This window comes from Chelonoidis abingdonii, chromosome 11, assembly GCF_003597395.2.
Source record: "Chelonoidis abingdonii isolate Lonesome George chromosome 11, CheloAbing_2.0, whole genome shotgun sequence".
Lineage (NCBI taxonomy): Eukaryota > Metazoa > Chordata > Testudines > Testudinidae > Chelonoidis > Chelonoidis abingdonii.
In genome coordinates, this window is record NC_133779.1 from 55157720 (window position 1) to 55177810 (window position 20091).

The 20091-nt window shown below is 51.6% G+C and overlaps 1 protein-coding gene across 1 annotated transcript in view; it reads right to left on the reverse strand.

The window, feature by feature from the left end:
* The window catches only part of CADM3 (cell adhesion molecule 3), a 121139-nt gene that overhangs the window by 54171 nt on the left and 46877 nt on the right, over positions 1-20091 (reverse strand). Inside the window, exon 2 of the mRNA XM_075071146.1 lies at positions 13231-13344. Coding sequence (XP_074927247.1) covers positions 13231-13344 — 114 coding nt within the window. The remainder of the gene's footprint in view (positions 1-13230; positions 13345-20091) is intronic.

A 20091-nucleotide genomic window follows, 5' to 3' on the forward strand; every position in this document is an offset into this window, starting at 1 on the left:
TACCGCACAAGAGAATTCCAACTACAAGGCAGGTGATGACACTGAGGCTTCTTAGAAAATTCTGAAAGAGCCTCCATTGGGGTTATTGTGCATCCTGAAGATCAGTCAATGCTAGAGCTGAGGTCACACCTCAGTGGACCCTTAGCAGAATGGCCTGCTGAAATGCCAAAGGACAAATGAACAATTATAAACTGTTTCAAACCAAGGCCAGATACAGAATGGGGATAACCCCGGATCATGCCCGTCGGCATTTCAGAACCCAAAAGTGGAAACCAGATGGGTCATTTCCCACTGGGACATCTGGTCACCCTACTTCTGCAGTATGTCCCGCCCTGAAGATACAGATGGAGTCAGATTCTGCCCTGGCCTTGAACTCACCACCCATATGGAGCCCCTCCCCCTGCCATGCCATCACCCCTGGAGAAGAGTCAGGGCCAAGGAGTGAAGGCTGACACCTGCAAGGGCCAGGCAGTGGGCAAGGCCCATCCCCACTCATATGCTGCTCCCACAACTCTTGGGCCTGGGCACGTGCAGGGCTGGAGGGTAGGCAGGTGGGGCTGACCTTTTGGTGCCATGCTGTGGGTGGCCAATGCCCTGATTCTGGGCCCTCTGTGCCTGCAGTGCCCCCCCACCTCACATGGGCAGAGGTGACTCACTCCCTGGGGCCTGCTGTGACCTTTCTCCAGGGGCAAGTGCAAGCTCCTCTCCCTCCCCCAGTTGTGTGGTGAGGCAGCCATTTGCGATCCCATATCTAGGTTTTAAGGGAGGCATCTCTGGATCAGGACCTCAGCCTGGACTGGGCAGAGCCTTGCCCAGGCTCCCCAATACCAGGCCCTCAGTGATGTCTCCCTCCCACCATCTGAGAAACCCGCCCCCACCACACCTCTTTCCTGACCTTCCCCAGTTACTGCCCAGCCCTTCCCCAAGGATCCTGCCTTCTGGCTCCTAAATGCATATTTCCCCAGCTCCCCACCCCAGCCACCATCTGCATGTAATGGATGTACGTTACTCTTGCCCCAGCTACTCTATAGAGGTGGGGGGCAGGTTGGAGTGTGGAGCCCATGCCAGGGTTGAGAGTATGCTGAGGCCATGGGGGCTGAGAGTGGGAGGACACTCTCGCTGGCTGAGAGCATGAGGGATGGCAGGGGAGTGGGGAAATACTATTGTGAAGATCGAAGGTCTAGTCTATCTGGGGGTGCAGAGACACACCCTGGCATCCCTTCAGCCTGTGGAGACAGGCTGCAAGTGGCTTGATCTTCCGAAAGAGGGATCTCAGCTATCTGGCTGGGGCCAGGCCTTGGGATAAGCTAGCCTGCGGCAGAGAGGGGAATGCCTTGTGAGGTAACCTAAGGCTCTAGAAAGCACGCCATGAGTTTGCTTTGTCTGTAACTGTCTATTTCCAGTATCTCCCTATTATCTAGATCTCTGTTCCTTGTTCTCTTTGTGTTCACTATGAACATAGGTCAGAGCTGCGTGCTACGTGGACCGGTGATCCTGACCTGAGCCTGGGGAGCCTGTGTGTGCTGGTCCTTTGGGAATGCAGGAACTGAGAGGTCTATGAGTGCCTAGTGGAACTGTGGCTGGGCACTCCAGAGGGAGCCTCCGAGGACTTGCAGGCTGGTGTGCGCCTATCACTACCTGCACAGAGGTCTATTGGTTCCCTTTTTTGATAGAAGATGTCTTTTGTTCATCATTCTCCACCCAGCTGGTAGCAGGGGCTGTTGTGTGGGCCACGCATGCAGTTGTTCCAAAGGGTTCCTCTCTTCGGAGACACCCCACTCCACACACTTTCTGCTCTGAAACCACCCTAGGTGGCACTTGGTCGCTCACACTAAGCGCTGTGAACATACTCACGCCACTATGCCAGCCCACGCATGGCAATTTAAACAGCTGTGGACCTCAACCCTTGGGGAGGAGGAGTTTCCCCAGCTGTGGGCAGAATAGGGTTGCCACATTTCTAATTGCTGGTAACTGGATCCCCCACGCCCTCTATCCTGCCTGCTCTACCCCAAAGCCTGAACCCTGCTTCTCCTCCTCCTCTTTATCCGAGGCCACGCCTCCTGCCCCACCTCTTCTGTAAGGCCCTGCTCCTGCTTCACCTCTTCCCCTACAAGGCCCCACCTTGCTCCACTTCTTCCCATAAGGCCCTGCCCCTTCTCCGCCTCTTCCATAGGCTCCGCCCCCTTCTCCACTGCTTTCCCCCAAGGCCCTGTCCCACCTTTTCCCCCAAGGCCACGACCCCGTCGCTCACTCCTCTCTCTCTGACCCCTGCTGGATCTCTCAAGGAGCCTGCCCGCAGGTAGGAGGTAGCCCCAGCTGAGCAGAGACTGGCATGGGTTAATGACCCAGCGCCTCCCCCTACGCAGCAGCAACCAGACTTTTGGTTTGGATGCCATTTAGGGTTGCCAGGTCTCCTTTTCAAAACCAGGCATCTGGCAAGCCTAAATGGCACCCAGACACGGAAGCCAAAAACTGGACTGTCCAGGTAAAACCCAGATGGGTGGCAACACTAGGGAAGATGCCACACACTTTACCAGGGTGGATCAGTCACCCCAAGCAGCTGCTTGTCATAAACAGATAGCTAAGGGTTAATGTCTCTTTCACCTGTAAAGGGTTAACAAACAACACCTGACCAGAGGACCAATCAGGAAACAAGATACTTTCAAATCTCAAGAGAGGGAAGTTTTGGGTGTGGGTCCTTTGTTCTGTGTCAGTGTGCTCTCTAGGCTCTGAGGGTGATCACACTATCTCCAGGCTCTCTAATCTTCTGTTTCCAATTTGTAAGTACAGGTAGAAAGACAATACAGGCTTTTACATTGTTTTTCGGTATTTGCAAGTGTGTAGTTTGCTGGAAATGTTTAAATTGTATTTTTTCTGAATAAGGCTGTTTATTTATTTTTTATAAGTTAACAGACCCTGTAATATTTTCATCTTGATTACAGAGACGATTTTTATGTCTTTTCTTTCTTTTTATTAAAAGCGTTCTTTAAGAACCTGTTTAGATTTTCTTTTCTTAGTTGAGCTCAAGGGATAGAATCTCTGTGCAGGATTACCGTCTCTCTCAGGGAAAGACTGGAGGGGGAAAAAGAAGGAGGGGGGAAGGATTGTCCTCTCTGTTGTAATTCAAGGAGTTAAGTACAGTAATTCCAGAGGTAACCCAGGGAGGGAAGCCTGGGAGGGTAAAGAGGGGAAGGAAGTGGGTTATTTCCCTTTGTTGTGAGACTCAAGGCATCTGAGTCTTGGGTGTCCCCAGGAAGGGTTTGGGGACCAGAGTTACCAGCACTGGAATCCTGGTTGGTGCAGCGCTACAGATCTAAAGCGTGGTATATAAGCTTGAGGATTCATGCAGGGACCCAAAGTGGACGCTAAGGTTCAGATTTGGCAATATATACTTACGACACTGTACTTGTTGATTGAGGGCAGCAACCAGAGCTGGCAGCAGCCAGAGCAACTTGAACACATTGTGCCCATGGAGAGTATGCAGTCTCAACTCAGGGCTCGAGTCCCCTCACTGATGTCCAGAGTATTGTCAGAGGACACAGACCCGGAGGTAGAAGGGATTGGTGTTCAGCCCTTCCCCTGCCTGAGCAGATTACCCAAGATTTCTCTTTATGTGTGTCTTAACCACCACTTCTCTGCGTGCACGTGTTCGGTCCCATATTTGGGCAACCGAGACCACTGCAGAGCAGTGGTTCTCAAACTTTTTGTTCATGGGGACCCCATATCACACAGCAAACCTCTGAGTGCCGACCCCCCCCCTTATAATAAAAACACTTTGTATATTATTTAATACACTATTATAAATGGTGGGAGAAAAGCGGGGTTTGGCGGTGGAGGTTGGACAGCGCATGACCCGCCATGTTAATAGACCTCACGACACCCTGAGGAGGCCCGGAACCCCCAGTTTGAGAACCCCTAGACTTGAGAGAAGAGAGGAGAACGAGATTTATGAGTGTGCGTACAAGCAGCATTAGACAGACCTATGGACACATGCAAAGGCCAGCTCCAAGCTGATTTTCCAGTAGCACTCCACACTTGCTCGGTCCTGGCACCGGTACCGGGGCTCTCACATTAATTAAATTTTAAATGAAGCTTTCCTTAAACTTTTTAAACCTATTTACTTTACATACAACAATACTTTAGTTATATATTATAAGACATAAAAAGAGGACCTTTCTAAAAACCATTCAAAGGTATGACTGGCATTGCGAAACCTTAAATAGAGTGAATAAATGATTGACTCGGCCACACCACTTCTGAAAGTTGGCCGACCCTGCTCTACAGTATTAGCTAAGAGCCCATGACTTTTAGCTCATGCGGTAGAGGCCCGTGCACTAAGGTCCAGAATTTCCAGGTTTGAATCCGCCCACCGACAACTGGGTGTCTGTTGATTACACGTTCCCACAGATAGTGGTGGCCCAGCACGGCACGAGGCAGGAGTGCATGTGATGTGTGCTGACACAGTTCTGCGAGCATGGACGATAGGCCATACTCTGGCCACTGCCCACAAGTCCATGGCCAGGGAAGGCTCCCATCTGCCCTCTGCTGGCCTCACCAGCTTTGGACAGGGCCCGCCTTCAGGTTGTGCAGCCCCCACCCCCCAGCAGTAACCCAGAGTGCACACGCAGGAGAGATGCGTGCGCCCAGCAGAGCAGACAGGGCTGAGCCTGGAAAAACACTCAAAATTCTGCTGTGGTGTGGCACATGGATCCCAGGAATGGGTCTTAACACCCCCAGTTTGTGAAGTCTCTTGGAGGAATTCTTCAGCATGCCAGGCGTCCCGGGGTCACACTCTCCCTTCAGGGTCGAGGCCATGCGAACGCAACACCCCTGGAGGACTGACCTTGGGCTCCCGCCACTCCTGCTTCAAGCCATCAGCTCTGCTCAGCACGCCAACTGAGCTGCATTCCTAGGAAAGACTTGTCCCACTTTGCAAGAAGATTGGTTGCACCCAATCGTATTTGAAGTGATCTTCACACAGCATATTCCATAACAGGGACATGTCAGTGTCACCATGTTTCAGGGCAAGGATAGGCCAGTTAGTTTGAGCATTGGCCTGCTAAAACAGAGGTGAGAGTTCAAAAATCGGTCTGGAGATGGCTTCTGCCTTGAGAAGGGGGATGGACTAGATGACCTCTTGACGGTCACTTCCATCCAACCCTGAATATTCTATGAACAGCACGGTTTATCAGTCAGCTGAAACACAAGCAGCGGGAGCCCATAAGGTTGCACAGAGACAGGAAGACATTCTGGTCAGCCAGATACCCTGTAACGTAGCCCATATTCAGGGCTCGCCTGACACTCCTCAGTCAGTTCCCAGGTGAGAGCCTCTGATCCTTCCAGCACCTATTCTTACGCCCCACCCCTCCCCATTCCTTCTTCTCCAGCGGGGTCTGTGCTGAGAGTGGGAATCCTCCTGCCTGTGAAGTCCTGGTTCTAGGTGTCATATTCCTGGTACTGGGTTTGCCAATTGTCTTCTCAATTCTCCACGGACATGGGGTCAGCCTCAGCCAGCCTTTTAATGGGGCTATTCAAGCTCAGACAGGCAGGTGATATTGATACCTATGTTCTCCCGGCCTGCTCTTGAAGCAACACATGCTTTCTCCCCTACACTGGGGTAGCCATTGAAAAACTGTCAGAATAGGGGGATCAGGTCATAAAAATACTACAGAAAACGTCCTTTGATCACCAGACTCCTTCCAGATAACAGAGACTTCAGCACCCCTTTCCCCCACTCTCTGAGCTCCTCCAGCCAGGAAACCCACCTGGAAACGGGCATGAGATGACTTTTGTGAGTGCCTGGGGATTTTCTTAGTTTACTGACCCAGGAGATAGGCTGAGCCTGAACCTCACAGATGAGCAGATTTTCAAAAGAGTTCAGCGTCTGAGCACCCATTGATCTCTGACTGGGAGAGGGACGAGGGCATTATCCATTGTTTCTCCATGGCGGGGGAGGGATTCTCCATTGTTGTCTGTGGGGGGAGAGGTAGAGGAATCTCCCTTGGTGCAGGAAGTGGGGACAGAGGAGACGGGAACTCTCCTGTTGTTCTCTTGAGGGAGAGAAGAAAGAGGACTCTCCATTGTTGGGGAGCGGGCAGAGAGGGACTCTCCCTCATTCTTTGCCTGGGGAGGGGGAGGGAGATTCTCTATTGTTTTGTGCATGAGGGGAAGAGAGGGAGACTCTCCATTGTTCTCAGTGTGGGGAGGGGGGAGGAGAGGGGGACTCTCCATTGTTCTCTGTGTGAGGGGAGGCAGTATGACAGGATGTGCCAGGCCCTTTGAGGCCCCCTGCTGGAAGCCTCATGCTCCTACCACACCTTGACCCAGAAAAGGAGCCATAAAGGTGGGTCCTCCAGGCCAGCCTAGAGAGGCTGCAGTAAAGCAGCCAATCAGTGTGCAGCAGGCCCAGTTAAAAGGAGCTTCAGTGTCAGCATGAGCAGTTCAGTTGCTGGCTGGCACCAGTGGCACCTCTGGGATGCTGCTCCTTGCTGGCTGCTGGAGCTCCAGTGAGAGCTTCAGCCTCGAGGGAAGGGTGAAGCAGAAGGGGCTGTGTGGGAAGTGGCCCAACGAAAAGCAGCAGCTACTGTTAAAGGAAGTAGCATGTGGCTGCTATTTATAGGGCCCCTGGGTTGGGTTCTGGATCCCCCACCCCCACAGAGTGGCCAGAGCCCCGAGAAGGGGATAAATGCTGTTCAAAGGCCCAAGGGAAGCAGAGGATGCAGAGTCTCAAGGTAGAAGGCCCTTGGGGCACTGCTCTATACTAGACCAGAGATGGATTGAAACTAGCCCAGAAGGGGCTGCGAACAGAGCCCGGAGACAGGGCTGAAAACATTATCCAGGGGACTGTGATAGGTCCTGTTAGACCTTTTGCCCTGCAAGGGGTTTGTTTGTTTGTAAGCTCAGACATATAGACTATGTGTGGCTTAGCCGAGGGCTGAGCCCCTGAAGACCCAACAGGTGGCCCTGCAAGCAGAGAAGACAAGTGCGCATGCACGTGCTGGAGGTGCTCACGAGAGGTGAGCCACCCCTGCACAGGGGGATTCTCCATTGTTCTGGAGAGGGGCAAGCAGAGTGGGAGTCTCCTCGACAGTGGGAGCTGCTGGGTGCTGCGCTCATTTGAAAATCTGGCCCATAAGCAGCAGAGTGTTTGTAGAACAGGTTGAGAAAGATGCCTGCTCACAACACCGCTCTGCACACACACAGACATCTCCTGGCCCCCCAAAACACAAAACACACACACTGCCCCCCACAATAAACTGCCCATCTCTCTTGGGGCACCCACAGCCGCCCTCTTCCAAATTGCTCCTGCCTCCACGCAGGTGCAAGGCAGGCTGAGTAGCAGGTCGCCCGAGCCAGCAGTGCCCTTGCTCGGGGCATGGAGCTGGCACTACATACCTGCAGCAGCTGTGCAACAAGAGCAACAGGCCGAAGGAGCCTCCCAGGCCCCAAGCAAAGCCATGTCCCAGGGGACAGCTGGGACCTGAGTTTACTGCACAGCAGCTGCCTCCAAAAGGAAACTTAGTGCGAACACAACATGCCATGCATGGGGAGAGGGCCTGGAGCCATGCCAAACGCAGCCCCTGAGGCTGCTCAGGAACCTGGTGCCTGCAGGTGATTGGAGAGGGAGCAGATGTGAGGATGAGTTGACCAAGGGGCATGCAGCTAGACAGCTGAGAATGGTGGGGGCGGCTGCAGGGCACCTGGGAGAAGGTAGCCTGCTCCACTCTGCAGTACCACTGGGCAGTGCCATCTGGAGAGGTGGTGGCAAGTTTAAATGGTGCTGAGCAGAGACACAAGCCCATTGAGGATGTCAAGGCTGCCCCCTGCACATTGCCATCTGAACGCTGGCAGAACCAGCTCCATGGGTTAATGATCCTTTGCTGACAGGACAGAGTCTCACTGACACCCCAGGCCCATTTACCCAAGGGCCCAGGACCACACAAGTGGGCTCTTAGTTCCCCACCACAGCTCCATGACCCTGGGAAGAGCAGCACGGGGAGCCCCAGCCTCACCATTGCCATAACCTGGCTGTTTTACTCAGCATGGGAGTGGGAAGAGCTAGAGAGAGACCCGGGACAAAATCTGGGTTAGGGCCAGGGGAGCAGAGTGGAAGAGTGGAGACAGCAGTAAAGACCTGGCCAGGGAGGCCCTAAGGACAGGCCTGGGCACATATCTCCCCAGTGCTGATGCCATTTGACATTAGCCTCCTCTTACATTCCTGCGTCTCACAGACCAAGCCCCTGGCTACAGGACACTTTGTAAGCCCTGCTCATTGCACAGCAACCCCAAGCTCCCCGGGCCCCATCAATAGCACCTGCCTTCAGCTCCCTCTGCAGGCCGGGGCCCAGTGCCCTATGGCCTGGTTCCCCCAGCACATCCCTGCTGAGTGCCCAGTCCACCAACTCCTTGGGCCATGCTGCCGGCGTCTGGGCAGGCTTCATGTTTCAGTGGAATCCAAGGGAGCTCCTGGTGCAGAGTCTATGGGCAAACATCCCTCAAGAAGCACCTGCAGCATCTTGCCCTGCCTGGGAGCAGGGGCAGCCAGCTCTTCTCAGAGCGAAGCCAACCACCTCTCCCAGCCCCCGACTGATTTTTCAATTGCCCATGTGTCTGGCCATCACACAGTGCTGCAGGCCGGGAGCCCAGCTCAGGCTGGGATCATTGGCCCAAAAGCAGAGCCAGGAAGGAACAGGTCCCTGGTAGAGAAGCAGCTAAACTCAACAAAGAGGCAGGCGCAGCACAGTGGCTCTAGCAAGGTCTGGCCGGGAGGAGTCAATATCCTAGAGTCAGACCCTGACCTCCAGTGAGTGGGTAGCCCAGCCACCCAGGACTTCTGGGAGACTGTTGCTGCAGCTGGGAGGAGGTAAGGCAGGCATGTGGACCCCATTGCTGAGGCTGACAGAGAAGCAGGGAGGCAGATGGAGTTGGAGCTAGCTGAGTGGAAGAGGCAGGGATCAGGAAGGGGGAGGGATGGTGGGCTGAGATCAAAGAGTGAGTCCGTGGGATGGGATGGAAAGGGGGAGTGATGGCGTCTGTGGATTGGGATCAGGGAGGGAAAGTGATGGGGTCCATGGGGTGGGACAGGGATGAGGGAGCAATTGGTTCTGTGGGGTGCAATCAGGGAGGGGGAATGATGGGGTCCCTGGATGGGGAGGGCAGTCTGGGACATGCTATGATGCTGCCAGTCACTCTCATGGGAAGCATCTTCCTGCCCTGGGAGGGTCTCACCTACTTTGACCTAGGAGCTCTTTAGAGCTGAGCTAACCTAAGGATGGTCTGGCTGCTGAATTGCCACCGAAGAATAAAGCGGTGCAGTAGAGTTGCCACCAAAGTGCCACCAATCGCTGCTTTTTTTTTTTTCCCCTCTCTTCGCCAGTTGGGGTGGCAAAAAAGCTGGAGCTGGCCCTGGGCAGAAGTGCTGGAGCCCAGAGGTTCAGTCCCAGGAGACAGCAGGGCCGTATGGCCAACCCTGAAGGAAGAGGTTCCTGCCAGACACTGTTCCAAAGCTGGGGGTGCAGCACGGATCTGTGACAGTGGTACACCCCTAGCAGCAGTTGGGAGCAGTGGATGGTGCACACCCACTAGCAGTACCAGACCACAGGGGACAGAAAGCAGTAGACAGTACTCAGCCACCAGCAGTACCAGGATGCTGGGGGTGGGGAGAAGCAGACGTACTCACGCACCAGCAGTGACAGGGCCCAGGCACAGGTCTGGGAAGCCATGGATGGTAAACACTCAGCAGCACTATCTGAGTGTCCCGGATCCACAGGACTAGTGCTGTGCCCCCTCCCTCTTCCTTCAGAGTCAGCCATGCGGCCTCACCACCTCCTGAACCTTTGGGCTCCAGAACTCCTGCTCCACACCATGAGCTCTGCTCAGTGAGTCCAACTGAGACAGACTCCTGGGAGAGACTTGTCCAATCTGCAGGGTCTAATGTTCCCCTGCCAGTATTTAGAGTGATCCTCAGAGAGCACTGTCAGGTTTATTAGTCAGCCGCAATAGAGCACTGGCAGTCCATAAGTTAGAACAGACAGAAGCAGGTTAAAGAATGGACCATGCTGGTCAGCCCAGATATCCCGTGTTCAGTCTGTCTGACCTCCTTAGTCAGTCCCCAGGTGAGAGCCCGATTCATTCCAGCAGCCAACCCTTACCCCCCACCTCCCACCTTCCCCATCCTTTGTTGTCAAGCTGCGCTTTTTGCTCAGTTTTCCTGCTGACAAGTGGGGAAATCCCTCTCCCTGTAGGTCCTTAGTTACTAGGTGTCCATGTCCTGATGATTGGCTTCACCATCGTCTTCTCCGATTCTCCTTTACTTTGGGGGTGGCCTCAGCCAGTCCTTTCTAATGGCCCATCCCAGCCCAGACAGCTAGGCAATATTCAAACTGATGTTTCTTAGCCTGCCCTGAGAACATTGCTGCCCCAGCATCAACTTCCTGCACATCACAATCAGTTTCAACAATGGAACCCGACAGAAAACTACAGACAAGAAACACAGATCCACTAATCACCCCAAGCACACCAAGAAATCCTTCATCTACAACCAGGCCCTCAGATACTGAGGAATATACTCGAAGGAGGAAGCCTAGGACACACACCTTAACACATGTAAAACTGCCTTCACCAAACAAGGACACTCCACCAGAGAAGTACATCACTGCCTGGAATGGGCCACCAAAATACCACAAGAGAACCTGCTTCAATATAGGGAATAAAACCTTCAGAGCGCACATCCCTAGTTGTCCCCTATCATTGCACACTGGAACCCAGACGAGGTATCATTAAACAGTTACTACCCATACTCAATGGCAAAGTTCCTGCTAAGTTTTTTTTACATCCATGTGCAGAATGAATTTTGTTATGTGCACCAATATGGAGGTGATGTGTGGTGGGGGTGGGGCCGAGGGGTTCAGAGTATGGGAGGGGGCTCAGGGCTAGGGCAGAGAGTTGGGATGCAGGGGTTGAGGGCTCTGGGGTGGGGCCAAGGATGAGGGGTTCAGAGTGTGGGAGGGGGCTCAGGGCTGGGACAGAGGGTTGAGGTGCAGGGGGTGAGGGTTCTGGCTGGAGATGCAGGCTCTGGGGTGGGCAGGGATGAGGGGTTTGGGGTGCAGGCTGCCCCGGGGCTGCAGTGGGGAGAGAGGACTCCCCCTACCCCTCTCTTGCTGCAGCAGCCCAGGACTGGGGGAGAGCACCTCTGCCCACCGTGCAGCCCTAACAGCCTGCTGCATAGCCGCAAAGCTTAGAGGGAACTTAGCTCAATGGGGATGTTATGGGTCATGGCTCCTCTCCTACCTTCTTCCCTGCAGAAACTGTGCAGACTCTAGTTCTTGTTCCTTCATTTTAAGTTCCCTCCACCATTTCTACAGCAATTCCTGTGCAACAGTCTCTTTACAGCACCAACAGCCCTTTTCCCCTCTCCCCAGGACCTGCGGGGTACAAATGTCTCCTTCCCCTGAGAACTCGGTGTAACTGGTTTCAACTAGCCCAGGTCCCCTCTCTCTTCCCCGACCCCACGGGACTTCCTTCCTGCCTCCTTGTCTGCCCAGCCAGGTGGTCTAATTATCTCCCATAGCTTTCTCAAGGGGAACTAATGAACATTGGAGTGATCAAAGGACAGACTCATCTGTGTGCACCCTGCACTCTGTCACGCATCTCCACCCTTGCCTACCACTGACGTTCCTTGTGCCTCTGGCCTGCTCTTCGATAGAGGAGGTGCCAGGTACCTCTTTCCTGTGCTCACCCCCAGGGTGATTATCCCCCCTCCACCTACAGAAGTCACATTTTGTGGGTGGGGGACACTCCCATGATTCTGTTTTGACCCACTGGTCTTCACACTAAAGGGCAACTCAAGGGTTTAACTTCTCCCTGTCAAAGAGAGTTCTTTGCTTTGGAGTGGGGTCTGTCCTGCCCCCTCCCCATGTTTTTCCTCTGTGCACTCTTGCTCTCCTAGTCCTACCCACTTATCTCGGGGCTCCTGTTCTCTAGGTCCCGGCAGCGAACCTTCTGAGAACGGCCCATCCCACTCTGGTAAGTCCTGCCTTCCCCTTTCTCCTAATGCCCACTCGGCCAATTCCTCCTCTTTTCCGCTTGGAAACTTTTGTTTCCCTTTGCCATCCTCAGCTTATATCATGTTGTCTAGGGTTCTCCTGCTCCTCTACTTCATGCCTTTTCTCCATCTTTGCCCAGTTCCTTTCTGCCATGGACCCCAACAAGCTGCTTTCCTCTTAAAGGGGAAGGGGCTCCAGTCCATCCCTAACACCACCAGATGTGGCAACCTATCCATAACCCCAACTTATTTCCACCTGAACTCTCCCCAGACCTTCAGGGGAATCTCGGCCAATGGGCAGAGCTTTCTCTCCCCATGATGCACTCCAAACTCAGCCTGTCTCTAGGAAGGATCCACTGTGACTTTACCACATCTTTCCTAGCCAGCGAACATCCTGATACAGTGTCCACTAGGCCCTTCTCCAATCCCCTCCCCATCTTCATTGAGACAGTTGGCATTTTCCTCTGTCGCAAGTCCCAGTCCAATCACATTATGCCAGTTCACAGTCCACAGACGGGCAGTCTCTTTTTATAGGTCCTGTCTCCCACATTGGTAACAGGTAATTTCCAGCCTCCCTGGAGTGGGTTCTCTATAGGCTTCATCCCTACCACTTCTCCAACCCTCTTTCCCAGTTCGAGCCTGTTAAACAAATGCGCTCCCTTGCAGGGAAAATCTGCTTCCTCAAACTCTTTTGTGAGTTTGACCGCTGCCTCCAGGATTGTGGGTTGGTGCCTCCTCACCAAGACACGGGTGTTCTCTGGAATGCCTTGTAGAAACTGCTCCAGATTATGGAGTCCATGACTTCACCCACAGTCTGCGTGCCTGGCTTAAACCAGAAGGTAGCCCAATCAGTTAACCTTTGGGCACATGTCCTGGTCCATATATCTCCAGCCTAACAGCCCAAAGCATCTGCCAATATTTCTCTGTAGACAATCCCACTGGGATGAGCATGGCTGCCTTAATGACATCAAAGTCCTTGGTCTGTTTGTCACCCAAGGCCACGCAGGCCACTTGAGCTCCCCGCCAAATTGGGTGCTAATGGGGGGGGGACACATTCCTCTGTCCCAGTCAACTCCCATTGCTACCCTCTCAAATGTCATTAAAAAATCATTAGGGTCAGCAGCAGGCCCCATTTTACACAGACCGACCCCCAGGCTCCGGTTACCGTTCCCCATACCAAGACTCACCAGTGTCTGAAGCAACTGCTGCTGCACTTGTGCTTGCTCCCTGATAAATTTCTGCAAGCTCCTCTGTTGCTTTGCTTGCCAGGCCAGCAGGGATTGTCTTTACAGCTGGTGTGCCTGTTGGAAAGATTGCATGCTCTTTTGCAGCTTCTTCTGCTGGTCCACCAACCACTGCAGAGTCTGCTCCACCATACGGGCACCAAATATTTGCAGCAGCCTCCCCAGTGTCTCTCAGTTGCCACAACTGGGGGAGTCAAGATCCCGGACAAGCCTCCACGTGTCACGGGGCATGGCTCCTCTCCTACTTTCTTCCCCGCAGAAACTGCATGGACTCCAGTGGTTGTGCCTTCACCAAACCCTTTTATTATAAGTTCCCTCCACCATTTCTACAGCAGTCCGCATGTAACAGTCCATTTACAGTACCAACAGCACTTCTGGTCCCGAAGGGAACAAGATCTCTTGCCCCTGTGGTCTCAGTGTAACTGGGCTCAACTAGCTCTTGTCTGGTCTGATCCTGTCCCATCTTGTCTCCCTCTCTGCCCCCCATGGGACTTCCTTCTTGGCTTCCTATCCCATCCATCCAGCCAGTCTGATTCTCTAATTACCTCCCTAAGCTTTCTAAAGGAGAACTAATTTACATCGGGTGACCAGAGTGCAGGCTCACCTGTTCTCACCCTGCACTGTCATAGGGGACCACAGCCTGAAAGAAATCTCTCCTAAACCCCCTCTTCTGGCCTTCAAACAACCCACCTGCCTCACCAACTCATCATCAGAAGCAATCTCCCCAAAGACCAGGACCCACCAGTGGCATCAGACCCTGCCAGAACAACAGATACAAAATTTGCAGACGTATCATCAGTGCTATGATGATCAGTAGCTCCCGCAACATACCTTTCAAGATTCATAGATCCTAGAAGAGCTATCCCAACACGTGGTGTACCTCATCCAGTGCACTAAATGCTCCAATAACAACTCTGAGGGTGAAATGAGACAATCACTGTGCTCTCAAATGAACTCACACTGAAAAACGCTAAAAGACAAAAACACCGTAGCACCTGCGGGCAAATGCTTCGAAAAGCGATCACTCTAATCTGGCCTCTCAGTTCTCATCCTCAAAGGAAACCTGCACAACACCTTCAAAAGATGAGCCTAGAAGCTTAAATTCATAAGTTTGCTAGACACTAAAAATCATGGACTTAATACAGACACTGGATTTATGGCTTAATTACAACAATCTTTAACCCACACACACCCTTTTTGTCCTATGACTGCAGTAGTGTTAATGAACCACTTTACCTTGAATGGTCGCTTAGAATGTGTGTTAAATCCTTATGCTAAATAATTGGTTCCAATGTGTACTTAGCTGTGCCACTCTGAGAACTTTTCCCAGATCTGAAGAAGAGCTCCGTGTTAGTCTCTCTCACCAACTGAAGTTGGTCCAATAAAAGATGTTACCTCACCCACCCTGTCTCTCTGAGAGCAAACAGTCCTTTCTCCCTGCACTCGGTAACCATGTGAAAGACATGGGAAACTGATTCACACATTGGGAATTTTCTGTATTTTTATAACTCTTCTTTGTCACGAAGAGCCAAGGCACTGGGGACAGGGAGCCGTAGATGGACAGTACCCCATACAGCAACTGTATCTGGGCCAGGGTGCTGGGCATGGGGAGCAATGGACAATACACACCCAGCAACTGTACCAGATGAGGGGGCACAGAGCTGCTGATGGTTTCTTCCCCCTCTCAATAGCCCAGAAACATGGGAATCACCAGACTGGATGAGACCCCACCCATCCAACCCTGGCTCCCAATGTAAGACAAGCCATGGCTGCTTTGGAGGAATGTACAAGTCATAGGTGCCGATTCTGTGGGTGCTCCGAGGCTGGAGAACCCGTGGGAAAAAAATGGTGGATGCTTAGCACCCACTGGCAGCCCTCCATCAATGCCTCTCCCTCCCCCTAGTGCCTCCTGCCTGCCAGTGGGTTCCGCTAATCAGCACCTACCCCTCCCTCCTGGTGCCTACCGTCTGCTGCAGATCAGCTGGGGTGGAGGGGGTGGAGCAAAGGCACAGCACGCTTAGGGGAGGGGGCAGAACTGAGCAGAGAAAAGGCCAGACAGGAAGAGGCGGGGCAGGGTCGGGTTGGGGCGTTGGGGGAAGGAGTAGAGTGGGGGTGGGGCCTGGGCAGAGTCACAGGGGGAGCATCCCCCAGCAGATTAGAAACTTGGCACCTATGGTGCAAGTTCCGCACAGTGACCAGTATTAGGCTTGCATTGCCCAGGTAGTATGGTCATGGCAGACCCACAGCGTAGTTAACTACATACATTAAATACTCCTGCTGGAAAGTTGCAATGTAACACTGCTTTAGTACTTGCAACTCAAAATAACAACTCACAAGAACCCCCAAACAGAAAGAAAAAGCAGGCTGCTCCCTCAGAGACACACAACTCCCCCTCCCCCTCCCCCCACTAATATAGGCTGCCAGGCTGCAACTGCATGTTTCCCTACTCACTCTTGTCACACTTCTCTGACCTCCTTGAATCCCTTGCTGGGATGGGATGCTCAGTGCATCACAGTATCCAGGTGAGGCTGCACTACTGATTTATAGAATGGCGATAAAATATTCCATCATTCTCCATCTCATCCCTTATACGAGTCCTTTGCCTTTTGGGACTTTGGAAAAACGTCTCACTTGGCCTGTCAATAATGATGCCCAGGTCTTTTCCATGAACTATTACAGTTAATTTAGATCCCAGGGAGCAGTATAAGCAATTCAAACATTGCCCTCCAACGTCCATTACTTTGCATTTATCAACATTGAACTTCCTCTTCCACCAGGTAGCCCTTTCACATGGCTTGGTTAGGTCCTTGTGAAGTCCCTCACACTCTGCTCTGGACAGTGAATGGACAGCACAATGGCAGACAGGAGCAGTAAGGGAATTGGATAACGAACTTACTGCACCAATGGCAGTAATTTCAGGAAAGTCACAGAGGGCAGGGCAAATATCGTGGACAGCTGGAGGGAAGCAAATGCATTGTAGTACTGATCTTCACAGAAGGGAGCAAGCGTCTATACTGGAAATTAACACCTGAAAGTCTCACTCTTCCATCACCCCATATAAAATAATGGACAGAACACTGACAACCATCACTAAACATCTAGAGGGGAATGAAATCAAGCAGTAAGTTGCTTTGGGGAATAAATCTTGACACACACACAGCTGATCGTTTTTGTTTACATGCATTTTACAAAGGGAAAGGATGAAGATGAAACAGAAGACATCAGCTATGGATTTTAGCAAAGAATTTGACATGGTGTCTCCTAACTCCTGTGCTTATAATTAATTCAAATTGGCTGGGGAATGAAAACTGCAGCCAAGACAGAACACTAGCTGCAGGGCTATAAACAAAGAGCAGTGCTAACCTCCCTAGTATCGCTGGGCACTGCCATGACCATTGCTAGACCTGGTCTCTTCCTAGGGTTGCCAGTTTGGTTTGGATGTATTCCTGTAGGTTTCATCATGTGATATGATCTTTAATTAAAGATTAATCTTTAATTCCTGGAGACACCAAGTCAATCCTGGAGGGTTGGCAACCCTATCTTTTCCTGGATCTTCACCAAGGCTCTGGGTGAATAATATGCAACGTGGATACTAAACTGGGAGGAACTGCTGGCACCTGAAGGACAAAGACATAATCCTAGAGATCTGCAGAAGCTGGACATATGGGAAGGACAAACTGGGATTCAGCTTGGGAAATAGTAAGTCTGACATCTGGGAAATATCCCAGACCCAGATAATCAGTGGGAGGAAGATGACTGGGCAGCAGGAAAGGGTAAAAGAGCCTGAGCAGGGAGGGTGAATAGCAACTCTCAGCATCACAGGGCTGCAAAGAAGGTACTGTGAGTTTGGTCTGTATCCCCAGAGCAGGGAGGGGATGGCCTTCTGTAGAGTGCTCCAGGATATTGTTTCCATCCTGGACACCTCATTGCAAAGATATTGACCAGCTGGATGGAGTGCAGAGAAGAGTAGCAAAGATGCTAGAAGGATTCCTTTATAAGAAAATACAAAACGAGCTAAACCTGATTATTTGGTGAAACAGTAATTAAGGATGTGTGTGTGCATGCATAGTAGTATGTATGTGTGCACTCATTTGTATGTGTGCTAGTGTTTGGGCATGTATGCTACACTGTGTGCATGAGTGCGAGATTACAGCTGACAGGACTGTAGTGCACAAAAGGGAGCATAATTTAGGGGATGTAAGTAGGAGCAATGGGATGAAGTGAACAAAAGGAACGGTGAGCTTCATCTCCAGGAAAGCTCTGTGGTAGAGAGATGGATTAGGGCTGGGGAACTGTCTCCCAGGGAAGAGGGGAGTGAGCAAAACCCTGGAAATGTCCTGCATGGAAGGCTGCTGCCCTGGTCCCTGAGCTAATCTCTGGCTCTGATTCACTGGGGCAGATGGGATGGCAGAGAGCCCAAGCACAGAAGGAAATATCCCTCATCCATCAGAATCATGCCCCCAGGGAATACCAGAGCTTTTTGTTCTGTTCTCCCTGCAGAGGAGAGAGTCCAACCCCCAGGAAGCTGACGCTGGAGGATGGAGTTTGATTGCTTGCTGGTATGCCTATAGCTCAAGACACTCTAGGGACAAGGGGTTGGCATACAGGATGGAGGGGCAGGCAGGTACTTAACTCTTGTGCAGCTGGGGGCAGCACTTCAGGAGAATGACTGCGTGCTCAAACCCTACAGGATAAAACCCTTGATCACCTGGCTAGTGCAAACAAGAAGTGTGAAACCAGAAATCAGTGAATCAGAATTGCTTTGTCAGGAATTAGGCCTAAATGGTAAATAAAACAACAAGGACCTGGGCTATTCCACCAGTAAGGTCTGAGGCCTTCTTCTGCAGCCACATTATGGCAGCAGCAGCAGCAGCCGCCACCACCATGAGTTTAAAAGCAGAAAGTCACATCCTCACATTCTATCTAAATTACATGAAAACAGTGAAATATCAGGCTGTTAAGGAGGCGCTCCTATATTAATCACCAGATAAAGAAACAGATCTTAAGATGGTTAAAGAAAACTTTGTTTGACACCATCTGTCTGGCAAGGAATCACTTATCAACAGTTGTAATTGTGAAATCTATACTTCTTTATTGTTTTTGCCTTCATGGTCTTCACTTCTCTACTGTTTATCTGTACCGTCTCTGTCCGGTTCTTTGACTGTTTCTGTCTGTTGCATAACTAATTTTGCAAGTGTGAACTGTGGGGAACGGGAAAGCAGGGGATGTCTGTAGGTGAGGGACAGGTGCTCAGGCTGTAATCCGAGCCAGGCAGGGGGGAGGGGGGAGCACCTGGGCGGAGGGGAAGGGGAAAAAGGACTCGGCCGGCAGGAGAAGAGGCAGGACAGTTTGGGTTTGGGGCTGTGGGGCGGAATTCAGGGTATCCTAGCTGGGATCCAAGCACCCTGAACCCCCAGAAGGACTCAGTGGAGGGGTCCTGACTGTGCCTGCAAGCTCTGCTGTAACCTGTGTTCCTGTCGTCCAATAAACCTTCTGTTTTACTGGCTGGATAAAAGTCACTGTGGGGTCCAGGAAGAGGGGTGCAGGGCCGGACTTCCCCAGACTCCGTAACAGCAAGATTTAAATCAGCTAAGGTGGTGGGGTATGATTGGGTAAAGAATTGTTTTGCAATATGTTAGGATTTGTCAAAGAATTATTTTGTAGCACTTTGTTTAAAATGATTGGTTAAGGTAGAGCTAAGTAGGACTCAAGTTTAACTATAACAAAAGGGAGTTCTTTGGAACCTAATTCCAGGACGCAGGCCAAGATCAGAGCTGCCAGACCTCAACACCCTGCCGACCCTACTGTACAGAAGCTAGAGGAAACGTTTGTCTGCCTTATTGGGAGTAGTGAGCATTCTGTGCTTAGTGTGAGTATTCAGTTTTGGTAACTGTTAATAAATAGAGGTTAATAATATTACTATATTACTTTGGAAGGCTCTTTCACTGGTAAGAGGCCCCACAAACCTGCAGATTATGCCCTGAGCCCATGAAACTGGATATGGGTAGATGCCTTTCACCCAGAGCCCTAGGAACTAGTTATAACCTGAGCCCTAGGAAATGGATATGGGTGGCCCTGAGCCCTAGGAACTCCGTAAGAGTGGGAGTGCCTAAATTAACGAGGTTATGCCTTGAGCCCACAGAAAGGTAAAGGTGGGGCCTAGAAAGTACTGGGCAGGTAACACCACCCATCACTCCCTTTTTGGGGTCCTCAAAAGAAAACTCTTTGCGAGAAAGTTGGCTACTCTGACACAACTGACTGAAATATGAGAATGGAGAAAGCTTCACCATCATGGCTCCATCTCCAGGGACCCCAAACCGTCATCATCCTAATCCTGAGAGGTGTCCTGACCAGACCAGGCTCGAGAGAGGGACCCAGATAATATCATCATCTCTACCAGCTCTGGCTAAATCCCAAACTCCACCTGGGATATGAGATTTTGTCTCCCCTTTTCTTCTCTTCTCCCCCACCTCTCATGTGTCCTTCTCCTCTACCTTATTTTTTCCCTTTCCTAGCTTTCTCCTTTCACCTTCTGGATAATGAGAGTGGCTTAGATTGCCAAGACTGTATATTTTGCCACAATGCTGTATGTTTTTGACCAGAAAAGCAGTTCAAAGCAATGCCCTGAAAAGCCCGATGCTGATACAAGTTTGCCAGGTCTTGGAGCAGCTGATGAGACCTCTGCTGCGCCTGTGTTTCTGCAGCAGTGAGATTGCAAGTGAGAATCAGCACCAGAGACAGAAGCTGCATTTTCTCTTTGCTGATCTTTTCTCTCCTCTCTTGTGTCTGTTTGTCTTGTTCTAG